Source organism: Platichthys flesus, chromosome 4 (assembly GCF_949316205.1).
Source record: "Platichthys flesus chromosome 4, fPlaFle2.1, whole genome shotgun sequence".
In the NCBI taxonomy this organism is placed as follows: Eukaryota; Metazoa; Chordata; class Actinopteri; order Pleuronectiformes; family Pleuronectidae; genus Platichthys; species Platichthys flesus.
In genome coordinates this window covers 12,299,359-12,314,471 of record NC_084948.1, presented here as the reverse complement: position 1 = coordinate 12,314,471, position 15,113 = coordinate 12,299,359, and the positions used below count along the sequence as shown (strand labels likewise).

The 15,113-nt window shown below is 39.6% G+C and overlaps 1 protein-coding gene and 30 non-coding genes across 32 annotated transcripts in view; all 31 read left to right on the top strand.

Annotated features, from left to right (window-relative positions):
* The window catches only part of LOC133952080 (F-BAR and double SH3 domains protein 2-like), a 99,882-nt gene that overhangs the window by 2,090 nt on the left and 82,679 nt on the right, over nucleotides 1-15,113 (top strand). For both annotated transcript variants that reach the window (XM_062386357.1, XM_062386356.1), the window contains exon 2: nucleotides 3,866-3,963. In XM_062386357.1, coding sequence (XP_062242341.1) covers nucleotides 3,866-3,963 — 98 coding nt within the window. The remainder of the gene's footprint in view (nucleotides 1-3,865; nucleotides 3,964-15,113) is intronic.
* On the top strand, nucleotides 8,396-8,469 carry trnat-ugu (transfer RNA threonine (anticodon UGU)). Its single transcript has one exon. It is a non-coding gene; the product is annotated as a tRNA-Thr (tRNA).
* Nucleotides 8,580-8,653, top strand: trnat-agu (transfer RNA threonine (anticodon AGU)). The gene has a single exon. It is a non-coding gene; the product is annotated as a tRNA-Thr (tRNA).
* On the top strand, nucleotides 8,764-8,837 carry trnat-agu (transfer RNA threonine (anticodon AGU)). The gene has a single exon. It is a non-coding gene; the product is annotated as a tRNA-Thr (tRNA).
* On the top strand, nucleotides 8,945-9,018 carry trnat-ugu (transfer RNA threonine (anticodon UGU)). Its single transcript has one exon. It is a non-coding gene; the product is annotated as a tRNA-Thr (tRNA).
* trnat-agu (transfer RNA threonine (anticodon AGU)) lies at nucleotides 9,128-9,201 on the top strand. The gene has a single exon. It is a non-coding gene; the product is annotated as a tRNA-Thr (tRNA).
* On the top strand, nucleotides 9,311-9,384 carry trnat-agu (transfer RNA threonine (anticodon AGU)). Its single transcript has one exon. It is a non-coding gene; the product is annotated as a tRNA-Thr (tRNA).
* Nucleotides 9,495-9,568, top strand: trnat-ugu (transfer RNA threonine (anticodon UGU)). The gene has a single exon. It is a non-coding gene; the product is annotated as a tRNA-Thr (tRNA).
* On the top strand, nucleotides 9,676-9,749 carry trnat-ugu (transfer RNA threonine (anticodon UGU)). Its single transcript has one exon. It is a non-coding gene; the product is annotated as a tRNA-Thr (tRNA).
* On the top strand, nucleotides 9,860-9,933 carry trnat-agu (transfer RNA threonine (anticodon AGU)). Its single transcript has one exon. It is a non-coding gene; the product is annotated as a tRNA-Thr (tRNA).
* trnat-ugu (transfer RNA threonine (anticodon UGU)) lies at nucleotides 10,041-10,114 on the top strand. The gene has a single exon. It is a non-coding gene; the product is annotated as a tRNA-Thr (tRNA).
* Nucleotides 10,225-10,298, top strand: trnat-agu (transfer RNA threonine (anticodon AGU)). The gene has a single exon. It is a non-coding gene; the product is annotated as a tRNA-Thr (tRNA).
* trnai-aau (transfer RNA isoleucine (anticodon AAU)) lies at nucleotides 10,409-10,482 on the top strand. Its single transcript has one exon. It is a non-coding gene; the product is annotated as a tRNA-Ile (tRNA).
* On the top strand, nucleotides 10,772-10,845 carry trnat-ugu (transfer RNA threonine (anticodon UGU)). Its single transcript has one exon. It is a non-coding gene; the product is annotated as a tRNA-Thr (tRNA).
* Nucleotides 11,138-11,211, top strand: trnat-agu (transfer RNA threonine (anticodon AGU)). The gene has a single exon. It is a non-coding gene; the product is annotated as a tRNA-Thr (tRNA).
* trnat-ugu (transfer RNA threonine (anticodon UGU)) lies at nucleotides 11,322-11,395 on the top strand. Its single transcript has one exon. It is a non-coding gene; the product is annotated as a tRNA-Thr (tRNA).
* trnat-ugu (transfer RNA threonine (anticodon UGU)) lies at nucleotides 11,685-11,758 on the top strand. Its single transcript has one exon. It is a non-coding gene; the product is annotated as a tRNA-Thr (tRNA).
* On the top strand, nucleotides 11,866-11,939 carry trnas-acu (transfer RNA serine (anticodon ACU)). Its single transcript has one exon. It is a non-coding gene; the product is annotated as a tRNA-Ser (tRNA).
* On the top strand, nucleotides 12,231-12,304 carry trnat-ugu (transfer RNA threonine (anticodon UGU)). Its single transcript has one exon. It is a non-coding gene; the product is annotated as a tRNA-Thr (tRNA).
* On the top strand, nucleotides 12,415-12,488 carry trnat-agu (transfer RNA threonine (anticodon AGU)). The gene has a single exon. It is a non-coding gene; the product is annotated as a tRNA-Thr (tRNA).
* Nucleotides 12,777-12,850, top strand: trnat-agu (transfer RNA threonine (anticodon AGU)). The gene has a single exon. It is a non-coding gene; the product is annotated as a tRNA-Thr (tRNA).
* trnat-ugu (transfer RNA threonine (anticodon UGU)) lies at nucleotides 13,002-13,075 on the top strand. The gene has a single exon. It is a non-coding gene; the product is annotated as a tRNA-Thr (tRNA).
* trnat-agu (transfer RNA threonine (anticodon AGU)) lies at nucleotides 13,186-13,259 on the top strand. Its single transcript has one exon. It is a non-coding gene; the product is annotated as a tRNA-Thr (tRNA).
* Nucleotides 13,732-13,805, top strand: trnat-agu (transfer RNA threonine (anticodon AGU)). The gene has a single exon. It is a non-coding gene; the product is annotated as a tRNA-Thr (tRNA).
* On the top strand, nucleotides 13,913-13,986 carry trnat-ugu (transfer RNA threonine (anticodon UGU)). Its single transcript has one exon. It is a non-coding gene; the product is annotated as a tRNA-Thr (tRNA).
* On the top strand, nucleotides 14,097-14,170 carry trnai-aau (transfer RNA isoleucine (anticodon AAU)). Its single transcript has one exon. It is a non-coding gene; the product is annotated as a tRNA-Ile (tRNA).
* trnat-agu (transfer RNA threonine (anticodon AGU)) lies at nucleotides 14,278-14,351 on the top strand. Its single transcript has one exon. It is a non-coding gene; the product is annotated as a tRNA-Thr (tRNA).
* On the top strand, nucleotides 14,459-14,532 carry trnat-ugu (transfer RNA threonine (anticodon UGU)). Its single transcript has one exon. It is a non-coding gene; the product is annotated as a tRNA-Thr (tRNA).
* On the top strand, nucleotides 14,643-14,716 carry trnat-agu (transfer RNA threonine (anticodon AGU)). The gene has a single exon. It is a non-coding gene; the product is annotated as a tRNA-Thr (tRNA).
* On the top strand, nucleotides 14,827-14,900 carry trnat-ugu (transfer RNA threonine (anticodon UGU)). Its single transcript has one exon. It is a non-coding gene; the product is annotated as a tRNA-Thr (tRNA).
* Nucleotides 15,008-15,081, top strand: trnat-agu (transfer RNA threonine (anticodon AGU)). The gene has a single exon. It is a non-coding gene; the product is annotated as a tRNA-Thr (tRNA).

Here is a 15,113-nt window from a genome sequence, read left to right as displayed (position 1 = left end):
ATGGGTGCTGAGGAGGTAAAAAAAGAGGCAAAACGTTTCTCCTTTTGACATATTATGTTTATATATAAGTTATTTATCCAATTAGTTCTTCTTTATAATCTGCATTACCTTACACATACAGAGAGGAAGACACAACAAAGAAACACTACAGTTTAATGCAGCTGGAAAACTTCGCAATAAATTGTTCCAGTACTATTATTCCATTACATTTCATTTAGCTGACGCTTGTATCCAAAGCGACCTACAGTTAGTGCATTCAACCATGAGGGTACAAACCCAGAACAACAAGAATCAAGAAAGTACAAATTCTTCAAAAAGGCAAAACTACTAAGTGCTAAAAGTAAGTGCCGTTTAAGTGCTACTAAATTGTTAGTTTTAACACTTTGATGTTGATATTTGATTTGAGAAGCTCAATTTTGCTGTATAGATGTTTTGTATTATTATTTATTCCCTTTTAAAAACCGAACAATGACAATATGAATCTATGGGCATCCTCACACCTGAAAGTCTGGACCAATGTTCAGTGTTTACGTTTGACCTGGTTAATTTTGGTTTCAAATTGCAAATGAGAGAGCGCATTTAAGACTTTTGCATGGGCTGTCTCTACCTTTACTTGACATTGATTGGTTTGTAGACAGGCATGCATCTGACTCCAGCAGTTAGTCGGCTTTCTTTTTGAATGGAGAAAATCAATTAAACCGTTCATTGAGTTAATTTCATTGCCAGTGTGATATCATTATGGTTTTACTACCACCATCACCAATGTCAGGCACAGTACTCCATTTTAGGGGTAACATTAAATATTGTTGGAGACAAACCTTCTTCCTCTTGTTTTCCTTCTTGATGCAGGGATAAACCTAATCATTCATTTTGATACTGATTTCTCATCGTGAGCCAATCGTAGTTCCTCATTATTATTCTCTCATGTGCACATGTAAACCATAAAATATGCATACAACTGATTAAGTTACATGACATACGCCAACTTCTTTGCAGTATCAGAGACCTGCCTACAATACTTTCATACTGAGAGCTACACTAGGTGAAGCCTTTTCTTGTAACAAATCAAATTAAATCAAAGTTTATTGTCACATGCACCAATGACAGCGTCATCGGAGCAGTGAAATTCTTATGACATGGCAGGCAAAGATCTACGCAGTAGGCGACTTTACAAAATGACAAAGAAATGACATACTATGTAACATAACATATAACATAACCTTGTAACATATAACATATAACACAGTCAAGTGAATATTAAATTAAGTAATATGAATATATGTATAACATATAACATAGTCAAATTAAAGTCAAATGAAGCAACAGTTTTCAGGGTGAAGAAGTGGGGAATATTAAATAAGATAAGTATATGTGAAGTAAGTGTATTTGTATGATTCTGGAGCAGAATGTACATGGTGACTATTCAGAGGATAATAAAAACAACAACATGCTATCTAACATAACACATAACATCACATCGTAACATTTAATGTAGTCAAGTGAAGCAGTAGTTTACAGGGTGAATGGAATATTAAATTCAATTAAAGCCCTCAAAAAGCCAATTCATTTACGTAAGAGAAAAATAAGAATAATAATAATCATTTCAATTTCAATAGGGCCTCCCACCGATTTCGGTGCTCGGGCCCTAATAATATGAATATGAATATATGTATAAATATAACATAGTCAAGTCAAAGTCAAATGAAGTAGCAGTTTACACGGTGAAGGACTTGGTAATATTAAATTAAATTAAATAATATGAATATAGGTATTACATAGGCAGATAAAAGTCCAAATGAAGCAGCAGTTTACAGGGTGAAGGAGTGGGGAATATTAAATAAAATAAATATATGTGGAGTAAGTGTATTTGTATGAGTGTGGGAGCAGAATGTACATGGTGACTGTTAAGGGGGTCAGTGTTGATTGTTCAGAAGCCTGATGGCCTGTGGGTAGAAGCTGTTTGTGTGTCTGGTAGTCCGTGCTCGGATGCTCCGGTAACGTCTGCCAGACGGCAACAGTGTGAGAAGTCCACAGCCTGGATGGCTGTGGTCCTTGATGATCTTTCGTGCTTTTCTCAGACATCTTGTGTTGTAGATGAGTTGCACGGAAGGGAGATGGCAGCCGATGATGCAGCTATCAAACCAGGCAGTAGTGCAGCTTGAGAGGATGCTCTCAATGGTGCACCTGTAAAAGTTTGTTAATGTTTTTGCAGCCATGCCAAACTTCTTGAGTCTCCTAAGGAAGTATAAACGCTTTTGTGAAGTTTTAACCACAGAGTCCGTGGTAACATCACTCTGATGTTCTGAATTTCTCTTTCCCCATGATTGACTTCTCTATATCCAATCTTTTCACTGTCGTCTTTCTCAGGCTCACCATTTTCAATTCTCTCCTTCCCTACTCCTTAGTCACACTTCTAATTCTCCCCCCTTCTCTCAAACACAACCTCCCCTCAACCACTCCTACTATCACTGTATCGCCTCTGTCTCCCTGCCATCCATTTCTCTTCCCCCTTTCCACCTCTCTTCTTGTGTTTTGCTTCAAGTGGTGGAAGGTGAAATCAAGTGAAGTCATTTTGGCCGGATAATGTAATGAACCACTCCCTCCTCCTTATCTTCAGACACAGCAAATGAAAGAGAGGAGTTGTGTAGTGTGTTGTGTGTGTGTGTGTGTGTGTGTGTGTGTGTGTTTGTGCATGTTTTGCCTTGTTGTTTGTTTTGTTTGAACAGAACAGTCATGAATTTGCCCACTGTGGCGGTGGTGAATAGCTAATGGCATGCAGTCGACAATACACAATGACCTTCAGAGTGACTCTGTGTGTTGGCACGGGGTGTGTGTGTATTGTGTGTCGATTGTGAGCTCTTTGTCTGTTTCTACACAATACCATTTAAGGAGAAAATTGTATACCCCCTGGAAAGTAAAAGCAGGAGCCTGGTGCAGTAGCTGAGGTAAAGAGAATATTCACAGATGAGATGGAGGAGGAGCTTGCCAAACACTTGAAACAAGCCGGGGTAAAGTGGGACACAAGACCACTTTTTTTAAAACAATCATATTTTCACTGCCCTTTGTCCTGAAGACATTCTGATCATTTCCATTGTTAGAAAACATCCTGAATTAATGGGAAATGTGTAAATTTGACTGATATATCATTTTAGCTCGCCTAGAGGGGACCAAATGTAAAAAAATGCCCACATTACCCGCTCTCCCCTATATTCAAAGTAAAAGGTCCAGCATTTTGATATATTACTAATGCATAGTGTAAACACAATGAGGATGTATAACACATCGTTTTTCATTCTCGGCTCATAAAGGAGAGTTTAAAACCACAACCTTCATTCAGCATCAAAACATAAATAAATATTAATATGAAATTTATTGGGATTATTTATATGGATTTTTGTTTGCTCTTGATCAAATTTTTGCCTATTTTGTCCAGCCCTATCAACAGATTATTTTGTAATTATCTGGTTGGATAATGTGACTGTCTCTGTCACATTGGTGTGTGAATTTTGGTGACTTCATGCAACATTTATTCCTACTAGGGGTGGTTGATGTGGCCAATTGAGAAAAAAAAAAAAAAAAATTAATTGTAAATGTGTTCATGACCTTCAGGCAAGTATATATTCATCATTCTCTTAGCTCTTTATGACCATGGACATTTCAGCTCTACTATGATAACCAAAATCAAAAAGGACATCTGATTTCATAGCTCGTTATTGCTATTTCATAAATATATCAGATGAAATGTAGTAATGGTGTTTTTTCTCTGTTGATGAATGTGAGCCGCGATAGAAACAACATGTTTGCAGAGCAGATGGGTGAAGAAAAGAAAAATCCTTTACCTGACATGCCTTTTTGTTACCCCCAGGTCAAAGTGACACAGGAGCTGAAAAACACACACACGGAGCAGATGACAAGACTGCACTTTAAACACCAGACTGAATGTGACCTGCTGGAAGACATGAGGTATGAATGATACTCCTGTTTGGAATTCCCTTGTTCTGTGTCAGTTTCACTCTCCTCCATGTTTGTTTGTGTTGCCTTCTTACAAACCTCCTGTCTGCATCTGTGCCGTGTGAAAGAAAATTATTATATATATATATTAGTGCTGTCAAACGATTAAAATATTTAATCGCGATTAATCGCATTTATGTCATAGTTAACTCAAAATTAATCGCGATTAATCGCAAATTTGTATCTATTCTTAATGTCCCTTCATTCATTTTTTCTCCAGATTTTTTGGGGGGTTTTAATGCTCTATAAACATTGAAAGTGGATTGGCTTGCTTTATGAAAATGTTTTATTTTATTGAAAAACAACATTGCCAAACAGGGCGGTACAAAATAAAATTAAAGTGCACATTTCAGGTAAACAAGGACTCAGCCTATAGTGCAGTTAAACCATGGCTTAATATTTTCTTTTTTTCAAGTTTGCTGTGAACATAGCAGTCAGGCCTCTCAAACAGACAAGCAACAAAATAACAAACAAACAAAACACACAGGCAAGTGTCGGCCTACTTATATAATAATATAATATATATATTCATATTGCACAGCCCCAGTTGAACTGACAATATCTTGTTCTTGTCCACTGCAAAAGAATGAAGGAATACGCTGTCCAGCTGCCAGACTATGAAATCCAGTCTTTTTTACTGACTGCTAGCATGAACACAACCGAGTACAAAAAGAGAGAGAGATGAACTAATGAGTCAAGGAGGATGGCCTGAGAGAGAAAAAAAAAGGACGGTTGCTGTCATATTTAATTTTTTTGAGAGGGACAAAGGGTTGGGAAAATGACGAAGGAATTTCCTGCTGCCCTCTTCCTGCTCTTCAACTCTTTTTCTTACTTCCTTGCTGTCTCATTTTCCAAATTTCAAATCCATATCTCACTCTGTCATCTTTTCCTTCTCCCTCAGTTCCTTTTTCTTCTTCTTTTTTCTCATCTTGCTGTTCTCTTTCTCTGTTGTGTTTACTCATGATGTGTGTAAGTCTGGCAGTTGTTCCTTTTGGATTTCGCAGCGGGAGGAACCCCTGGTTCCTTTACACGCTCTCATCTTCTGTGTTGACTAAGCATTGATTATTCATGACAGCAAACTCTCCAGTTCTCTGCTTCAATCACTGTCTTTCTCCCTGTTTCTCGTTTTCACACTTTCTCCACCTCAGACTACACTTTCTCTTATTTTCTTGTTTCACTCTGTGGAGAGGGGGCAGCTCCAGCTGTTTGAGAGTAGAGATTGCCTTGTTGCTGTTGGCTTTCAGGGAGCGAACAAGGTCCTGGTCTCACTTGTGGGACAGGGGGAGAGCCAGTTAGGCATATGTGGCCACAACGTTTTGGTTCTTTCCGTCTTTTGAGGGATGGAGTAACATGCTACCGGGCAAAGATCTCCAAATTGACTTTTTTATCCTCGTGGTTGGAAGACGCTGCCTGCATCCTATTTCTCATTATGCTCCTCTGTAGCTTAAATGTTTTGTATATTTATTTCTGTAGGCAAATTCTATTGGAGTTAAGGAGGAAAAACAGATCTGTTTATGATGATTTATATTGAAAAGCATCATAAACGACTAAATGGCCTCCAAAAAAAAATCTTTAAAATAGCTGGAACCAGTGGGAGAAGAATTGTGTGGCCATGTAATGAAATACACACAAAGTCACACACACTTTCCTGCGTAATGCCTACAGTAGGTTTTAACACTTAAATCCCAAAAGCTGCTCTGAGGTTATTTACCCTAATTAATCCACAGACTAGTTTAAATCAAACTACACACACACACACACACACACACACACGCACACACACACACACACACACACACATAGACACACATTCTGTGTTCAGCCTATGTGTTGGCAAATGTAAAAGAAAATAGAGATAAAGAAAGACAGGAAGACAGAAAGGGTGTATTTAATGTGCTGGACTTGTCTTATTTATGAGAGAGAAAGAAAGTGAGGACAAAACGATGACAAATTGGTGGACTCAAAGAGTCAAGTTGGTGTCCTCAATCCAGTCAATCCCCAATAGTCTTATGTCTTCCTCAACACACAGACACACACACAGACAGACACACACAAACACACACATGCACATCTCACTATAGTTGTGAGGACACTCATTGGCATAATGCACTCCCTATCCCCCAACCCTAACAATCACGAGTAAATACCTAATCCTCATCCTAACCTAAACCTAATTCTAACTCTAACCCTAAAACTAAGTCTTAACCCTCAAACAAGCCTTTGAAATTGTGAGGACCAGCCAAATGACCTCACAATGTCAAAAAGTCCTCACAATGATTGTATTTAACCTAAATTGCCAACAACAATCAACAATGGAGCATTGACATTTGTATCTCTTGCATCATGCTTAAATAGTTGTAAGTGTAGATTTGAATCAGTTAATAAAACTAAATTGTAAAAAGCATAAAGGATTTTCTAATAAAGCTAATAGTTTATTCTCGGGCAAAATAAACAAACAATGACGTTCGAAGCATGTTTTGGTAAATGTTCCATGTATTTGATTAATTAATCATCTATTTTACTGAAGTGATAGTTGGTTGCATATAGTGTTTCCTGTAAACAAAAACAAATATTTTCAATTAAAGCCAAGGGTTTATGCTCCCAAATAGCTTCAATACCGTTTTTTCTATTCAGATTTGCTTTGGCAGCTGGGAAACAATAGTTTCTGTGTGATGTGATGGGGTTGCATCAGGTCTGTCTCGTGGTAATACCGACCAAAACATTTTTGCTTCTCAACATGAATCTCAGTGAATCTGGTGAATCTGGTCAAACATCTCATAAACCTCCACTTCCAAAGTCTTCCCCACATCTTAAAGGTTTATGAATTAATGCATCTGCCTTACTATGCCTTGTGGTGATCACACACTGTGAAAACATGACCACCCTTCTCCGCCTCTGTCTCTGTCTGTGACTCATGTTGCATATCCTGTGTTCACTGATCTCAGTCTGTGTCCTCTACCATTGATCTCAGCTGCTTTCCCACGTCTGATCATATCCCCACTCTGCCTTTCAACCCACTGCCCCCTTTGCCCTCAACACATACACATACACTCAGACAAACAGATAAACACACACACATGCAGCATACACTTAATGTCCAGTCTCAAGCACTTAAGTGTTTCCTGTCAGACACATACTCATCTGCAAAACCTGGGCGTTTTCTTTCTCCATTTTGCTGATGCTGACACTGCTTTTCGTGCACCATACACTTCTAAACATACAAACATACACACACTGTGTCATTAGGGCAGCGGACTGATGCAGTAGATAGAGTTTGCAAGGAAAAGCATAGTGGAGAAAGAAGGAGCAAGAAAGCTTAGAAAGCCGAGTGCAGAAAGCCAAAGAGGAAGGGATGAGATTAGGGAAGGGAAGGGTGACACATGTTGAAGTGGAGAAAGGGTATGGGGAGATTTTAATGATAAATAGAGAAATAGTCAGTGGCCACAGCAAATGAAAAGTGGAAACAGACCAAGTACAGAGATTCTTTTATACTTAATTGGATGAATTGTCATGCATCAAATAAATGATATCCCTTCCTACTGGTCATAACACTAATGTCGTGATCAAACAGGGTGGTATTACAAAATCTGAAGCTCTATAACGATTCCAGGTGGTACCTTAAAGTATTTTTCTTTTCATAGCTTCTTATAAAACACACAGCAACGTAAAGACATTAATAGTGGGTGTGAAATATTTCTAGCTGGTAATTGGGCGACCATGTTTATGTATGAGATCTCCAACACAGTGTAACCATGGCAGCGTGAAAAGCCTAGATGTCCGACAATCCCAAAGAAGATCAGTGTTTGTTGGTGTGTGTCGTTGTGTGTAGTGGTGGTGATGTGAATGTTCTAGAGGCCCTTACTACTATTTAAGTTCACTAAAGTATTAAGATACCGAAGCAGAAAAAGCATATTTAGGGATGTGTTTGGAAAGTACCTGTCTAGTTTGCCCTGTCATATAGTGGATCCAAAATTGACATTTTGTCAATTTTGGATCCACCATAAAGAGATGCTGTCTATTAGTTGGTCAAAGTGCCTGTTGAGTACATTCAATTACATGTCATTTAGCTGACGCTTTTGTCCGAGGCAACTTACATTTTTAGTACACTCAACATTTATGAGGGGCCATTTAGGGATTCAGTATCTTGCCAAAGACACTTAGGCATGCAGATGTGATAGAGTGAGATTCAAACCAGCAACGCTCTTGATGCAGAACACCCGCACTATCCCCTAGGCTAGAGTAAACATGAGATCCTCTGTTCAAATCCCTTTTCCCACGTGAAGCTCAGTTTATTCTCTCCTGATTTATGATTTTGTTAAAATTATATATCTGCCAGTTTGTCCTCTCATATAATTTCTTAACATCAAGTTTGCTGTAATAAAGAGGTACTGTGGCTTAGTTGGTGAAAGTGCCTGTCTTGTAAACAGGAGATCCTGGGTTCAAATCCCAGCAGTGCCTTTCAACCAGGCTAGCGTAGTTGTTTCTTTCCCTTCTGATTTAGTTTATCTAATTCCTGCAAGTTTGTCCTGTCATATAGTGTCTTTACATAAATCAAGCCAAATTGTAGAGGTGCTGTGGCTTAGTTGGTCAAAGTGCCCGTCTAGTAAACAGGAGATCCTGGGTTCAAATCCCACCAGTGCCTTTTAACCAGGAAAGCGTAGTTGTTTCTTTACCTTCTGATTTAGTTTATCTAATTTCTGCTAGTTTGTCCTGTCTTATAGTGTGTTTACATCAATCAAGCCAAATTTTAGAGGTGCTGTGGCTTAGTTGGTCAAAGTGCCTGTCTAGTAAACAGGAGATCCTGGGTTCAAATCCCAGCATTGCCTTTTCCCCAGTCAAGTGTTGTTTGTTTCCCTTCTGATTTAGTTCATCTAACTTCTGCTTGTTGGTCCTGTCATATATTGTTGTTTCATCAATTATTCCAGCCAAAACAGGCGCTGTGGCTTAGTTGGTGAAGGTGCCTGTCTTGTAAACAGGAGATCCTGGCTTCAAATCCCAGCATTGCCTTTTAACCAGGCTAGCCTAGTTGTTTCTTTCCCTTCTGATTTAGTTTATCTAATTTCTGCTAGTTTGTCCTGTCATATAGTGTCTTTACATCAATCAACCACATTGTAGAGGTGCTGTGGCTCAGTTGGTCAAAGTGCCTGTCTAGTAAACAGGAGATCCTGGGTTCAAATCCCAGCATTGCCTTTAACCAGTCAAGCGTAGGTGTTGCTTTCCCTTGTGATTTAGTTTATCTAATTTCTGCTAGTTGGTCCTGTCATATATTGTTGTTTCATCAATTACTCCAGCCAAAACAGGCGCTGTGGCTTAGTTGGGCAAAGTGCCTGTCTAGTAAACAGGAGATCCTGGGTTCAAATCGCACCAGTGCCTTTTAACCAGGCAAGCGTAGTTGTTTCTTTCCCTTCTGATTTAGTTTATCTAATTTTTGCTAGTTTGTCCTGTCATATAGTGTGTTTACATCAATCAAGCCACATCTTAGAGGTGCTGTGGCTTAGTTGGTGAAAGTGCCTGTCTTGTAAACCGGAAATCCTGGGTTCAAATCCCAGCAGTGCCTTTTCCGCAGTCAAGTGTTGTTTGTTTCCCTTCTGATTTATTTCATCTAATTTCTGCTAGTTGGTCCTGTCATACATTGCTGTTTAATCAATTCTTCAAACCAAAACAGGTGCTGTGGCATAGTTGGTGAAAGTGCCTGTCTTGTAAACAGGAGATCCTGGGTTCAAATCCCAGCAGTGCCTTTTAACCAGGCAAGCGTAGTTGTTTCTTTCCCTTCTGATTTCGTTCATGTAATTTCTGCTAGTTGGTCCTGTCATATAGTGTTTTTTCATCAATCAAGCCACATTGTAGAGGTGCTGTGGCTTAGTTGGTCAAAGTGCCTGTCTAGTAAACAGGAGATCCTGGGTTCAAATCCCAGCAGTGCCTTTTCTCCAGTCAAGTGTTGTTTGTTTCCCTTCTGATTTATTTCATCTAACTTCTGCTTGTTGGTCCTGTCATATATTGTTGTTTCATGAAGTATCCCAGCCAAAACAGGCGCTGTGGCTTAGTTGGTGAAAATGCCTGTCTTGTAAACAGGAGATTCTGGGTTCAAATCCCAGCATTGCCTTTTAACCAGGCTAGCGTAGTTGTTTCTTTCCCTTCTGATGTAGTTTATCTAATTTCTGCTAGTTTGTCCTGTCATATAGTGTCTTTACATCAATCAAGCCACATTGTAGAGGTGCTGTGGCTTAGTTGGTCAAAGTGCCTGTCTAGTAAACAGGAGATCCTGGGTTCAAATCCCAGCAGTGCCTTTTAACCAGTCAAGCGTAGGTGTTTCTTTCCTTTCTGATTTAGTTTATCTAATTTCTGCTAGTTTGTCCTGTCATATAGTGTCTTTACATCAATCAAGCCACATTGTAGAGGTGCTGTGGCTTAGTTGGTCAAAGTGCCTGTCTAATAAACAGGAGATCCTGGGTTCAAATCCCAGCAGTGCCTTTTCCCCAGTCAAGTGTTATTTGTTTCCCTTCTGATTTGGTTCATCTAATTTCTGCTAGTTGGTCCTGTCATACATTGTCTTTTCATGAATTTAGCCACATTATAGATGTGCTGTAGCTTAGTTTGTCAAACTGCCAGTCTAGTAAACAGGAGATCCTGGGTTCAAATCCCAGCAGTGCCTTTTAACCAGTCAAGCTTTGTTTTTTTTCCCTTCTGATTTAGTTTATCTAAATTCTGCTAGTTGGTCCTGTCATATATTGTTGTTTCATAAATTATTCCAGCCAAAACAGGCGCTGTGGCTTAGTTGGTGAAAGTGCCTGTCTTGTAAACAGGAGATCCTGGGTTCAAATCCCAGCAGTGCCTTTTAACCAGTCAAGCGTAGGTGTTGCTTTCCCTTGTGATTTAGTTTATCTAATTTCTGCTAGTTGGTCCTGTCATATAGTGTCTTTACATCAATCAAGCCACATTGTAGAGGTGCTATGGCTTAGTTGGTCAAAGTGCCTGTCTAGTAAACAGGAGATTCTGGGTTCAATCCTAGCAGTGCTTTTAACCAGTCAAGCGTAGTTTTTTCTTTCTCTTCTGATTTAGTTTATATAATTTCTGCTAGTTTGTCCTATCATATAGTGTCTTTACATCAATAAAGTCACATTGTAGAGGTGCTGTGGCTTAGTTGGTCAAAGTGCCTGTCTAGTAAACAGGAGATCCTGGGTTCAAATCCCAGCAGTGCCTTTTAACCAGGCTAGCGTATTTGTTTCTTTCCCTTCTGATTTAGTTTATCTAATTTCTGCTAGTTGGTCGTGTCATATATTGTTGTTTCATCAATTATTCCGGCCAAAACAGGCATTGTGGCTTAGTTGGTGAAGGTGCCTGTCTTGTAAAAAGGAGATCCTGGGTTCAAATCCCAACAGTGCCTTTTAACCAGGCAAGCATAGTTGTTTCTTTCCCTTCTGATTTAGTTTATCTAATTTCTGCTAGTTTGTCCTGTCATATAGTATCTTTACATCAATCAAGCCAAATTGTAGAGGTGCTATGGCTTAGTTGGTCATAGTGCCTGTCTAGTAAACAGGATATCCTCGTTCAAATCCCAGCAGTGCCTTTTTCCCAGTCAAGTGTAGTTTGTTTCCCTTCTTATTTAGTTCATCTAATTTCTGCTAATTGGTCCTGTCATATATTGTTGTTTCATCATTATTTCAGCCAGAACAGGCGCTGTGGCTTAGTTGGTGAAAGTGCCTGTCTTGTAAACAGGAGATCCTGGGTTCAAATCCCAGCAGTGCCTTTTCCCCAGTCAATTGTTGTTTGTTTCCCTTCTGATTTCGTTCATCTAATTTCTGCTAGTTGGTCCTGTCATACATTGTCTTTTCATCAATTTAGCCTCATTATAGATGCGCTGTATCTTAGTTGGTCAAAGTGCCTGTCTACTAAACAGGAGATCCTGGGTTCAAATCCCAGCAGTGCCTTTTCCCCAGTCAAGTGTTGTTTGTTTCCCTTCTGATTTCGTTCATCTAATTTCTGCTAGTTGGTCCTGTCATACATTGTCTTTTCATGAATTTATCCACATTATAGATGTGCTGTAGCTTAGTTTGTCAAACTGCCAGTCTAGTAAACAGGAGATCCTGGGTTCAAATCCCAGCAGTGCCTTTTAACCAGTCAAGCTTTGTTGTTTCTTTCCCTTCTGATTTAGTTTATCTAATTTCTGCTAGTTGGTCCTGTCATATAGTGTTGTTTCATAAATTATTCCAGCCAAAACAGGCGCTGTGGCTTAGTTGGTGAAAGTGCCTGTCTTGTAAACAGGAGATCCTGGGTTCAAATCCCAGCAGTGCCTTTTAACCAGTGAAGCGTGTGTTTTGCTTTCCCCTGTGATTTAGTTTAACTATTTTCTGCTAGTTTGTCCTATCATATAGTGTCTTTACATCAATCAAGCCCTATTGTAGAGGTGCTGTGGCTTAGTTGGTCAAAGTGCCTGTCTAGTAAACAGGAGATCCTGGGTTCAAATCCCAGCAGTGCCTTTTAACCAGTCAAGTGTTGTTTGTTTCCCTTCTGATTTCGTTCATCTAATTTCTGCTAGTTGGTCCTGTCATACATTGTCTTTTCATGAATTTAGCCACATTATAGATGTGCTGTAGCTTAGTTTGTCAAACTGCTAGTCTAATAAACAGGAGATCCTGGGTTCAAATCCCAGCAGTGCCTTTTAACCAGACCAGTGTAGTTTGTTTCCCTTCTGATTTAGTTCATCTAACTTATGCTTGTTGGTCCTGTCATATATTGTTGTTTCATCAATTACTCCAGCCAAAACAGGCGCTGTGGCTTAGTTGTTCAAAGTGCCTGTCTAGTAAACAGGAGATCCTGGGTTCAAATCCCAGCAGTGCCTTTTTTTTAAACAGGAGATCCTGGGTTCAAATCCCAGCAGTGCCTTTTAACCAGTCAAGCTTTGTTTCTTTCCCTTATTATTTAGTTTATCTAATTTCTGCTAGTTGGTCCTGTCATATATTGTTGTTTCATCAATTATTCTAGGCAAAACAGGCGCTGTGGCTTAGTTGGTGAAAGTGCCTGTCTTGTAAACAGGAGATCCTGGGTTCAAATCCCAGCAGTGCCTTTTAACCAGTGAAGCGTGTGTTTTGCTTTCCCCTGTGATTTAGTTTAACTATTTTCTGCTAGTTTGTCCTATCATATAGTGTCTTTACATCAATCAAGCCCTATTGTAGAGGTGCTGTGGCTTAGTTGGTCAAAGTGCCTGTCTAGTAAACAGGATATCCTGGGTTCAAATCCCAGCAGTGCCTTTTCCCCAGTCAAGTGTTGTTTGTTTCCCTTCTGATTTCTTTCATCTAATTTCTGCTAGTTGGTCCTGTCATACATTGTCTTTTCATCAATTTAGCCTCATTATAGATGCGCTGTAGCTTAGTTGGTCAAAGTGCCTGTCTAGTAATTAGGAGATCCTGGGTTCAAATCCCACCAGTTCCTTTTAACCAGGCAAGCGTAGTTGTTTCTTTCCGTTCTGATTTAGTTTATCTAATTTCTGCTAGTTTGTCCTGTCATATAGTGTGTTTACATCAATCAAATCACATTTTAGAGGTGCTGTGGCTTAGTTGGTCAAAGTGCCTCTCTAGTAAACAGGAGATCCTGGGTTCAAATCCCAGCATTGCCTTTTCCCCAGTCAAGTGTTGTTTGTTTCCCTTCTGATTTATTTCATCTAATTTCTGCTAGTTGGTCCTGTCATACATTGTCTTTTCATGAATTTAGCCACATTGTAGAGGTGCTGTGGCTTAGTTGGTCAAAGTGCCTGTCTAGTAAACAGGAGATCCTGGGTTCAAATCCCAGCAGTGCCTTTTAACCAGACAAGTGTAGTTTGTTTCCCTTCTGATTTAGTTCATCTAACTTCTGCTTGTTGGTCCTGTCATATATTGTTGTTTCATCAATTACTCCAGCCAAAACAGGCGCTGTGCCTTAGTTGGTGAAAGTGCCTGTCTTGTAAACAGGAGATCCTGGGTTCAAATCCCAGCATTGCCTTTTAACCAGGCTAGCGTAGTTGTTTCTTTCCCTTCTGATTTAGTTTATCTAATTTCTGCTAGTTTGTCCTGTCATATAGTGTCTTTACATCAATCAAGCCACATTGTAGAGGTGCTGTGGCTTAGTTGGTCAAAGTGCCTGTCTAATAAACAGGAGATCATGGGTTCAAATCCCATTAGTGCCTTTTAACCAGTCAAGTGTTGTTTGTTTCCCTTCTGATTTCTTTCATGTAATTTCTGCTAGTTGGTCCTGTCATATAGTGTTTTTTCATCAATCAAGCCACATTGTAGAGGTGCTGTGGCTTAGTTGGTCAAAGTGCCTGTCTAGTAAACAGGAGATCCTGGGTTCAAATCCCAGCAGTGCCTTTTAACCAGTCAAGTGTTGTATGTTTCCCTTCTGATTTAGTTCATCTAACTTCTGCTTGTTGGTCCTGTCATATATTGTTGTTTCATCAATTAGTCCAGCCAAAACAGGCGCTGTGGCTTAGTTGGTGAAAGTGCCTGTCTTGTAAACAGGAGATCCTGGGTTCAAATCCCAGCATTGCCTTTTAACCAGGCTAGCGTAGGTGTTGCTTTCCCTTGTGATTTAGTTTAACAATTTTCTGCTAGTTTGTCCTATCATATAGTGTCTTTACATCAATCAAGCCATATTGTAGAGGTGCTGTGGCTTAGTTGGTCAAAGTGCCTGTCTAGTAAACAGGAGATCCTGGGTTCAAATCCCAGCATTGCCTTTTAACCAGTCAAGCGTAGTTGTTTCTTTCCCTTCTTATTTAGTTTATATAATTTTTGCTTGTTGGTCCTGTCATATATTGTTGTTTCATCAATTATTCCAGGCAAAACAGGCGCTGTGGCTTAGTTGGTGAAAGGGCCTGTCTTGTAAACAGGAGATCCTGGGTTCAAATCCCAGCAGTGCCTTTTCCCCAGTCAAGTGTTGTTTTTTTCCCTTCTGATTTCGTTCATGTAATTTCTGCTAGTTGGTCCTGTCATATAGTGTTTTTACATCAATCAAGCCACATTGTAGAGGTGCTGTGGCTTAGTTGGTCAAAGTGCCTGTCTAGTAAACAGGAGATCCTGGGTTCAAATCCCAGCATTGCCTTTTAACCAGGCTAGCGTAGTTGTTTCTTTCCC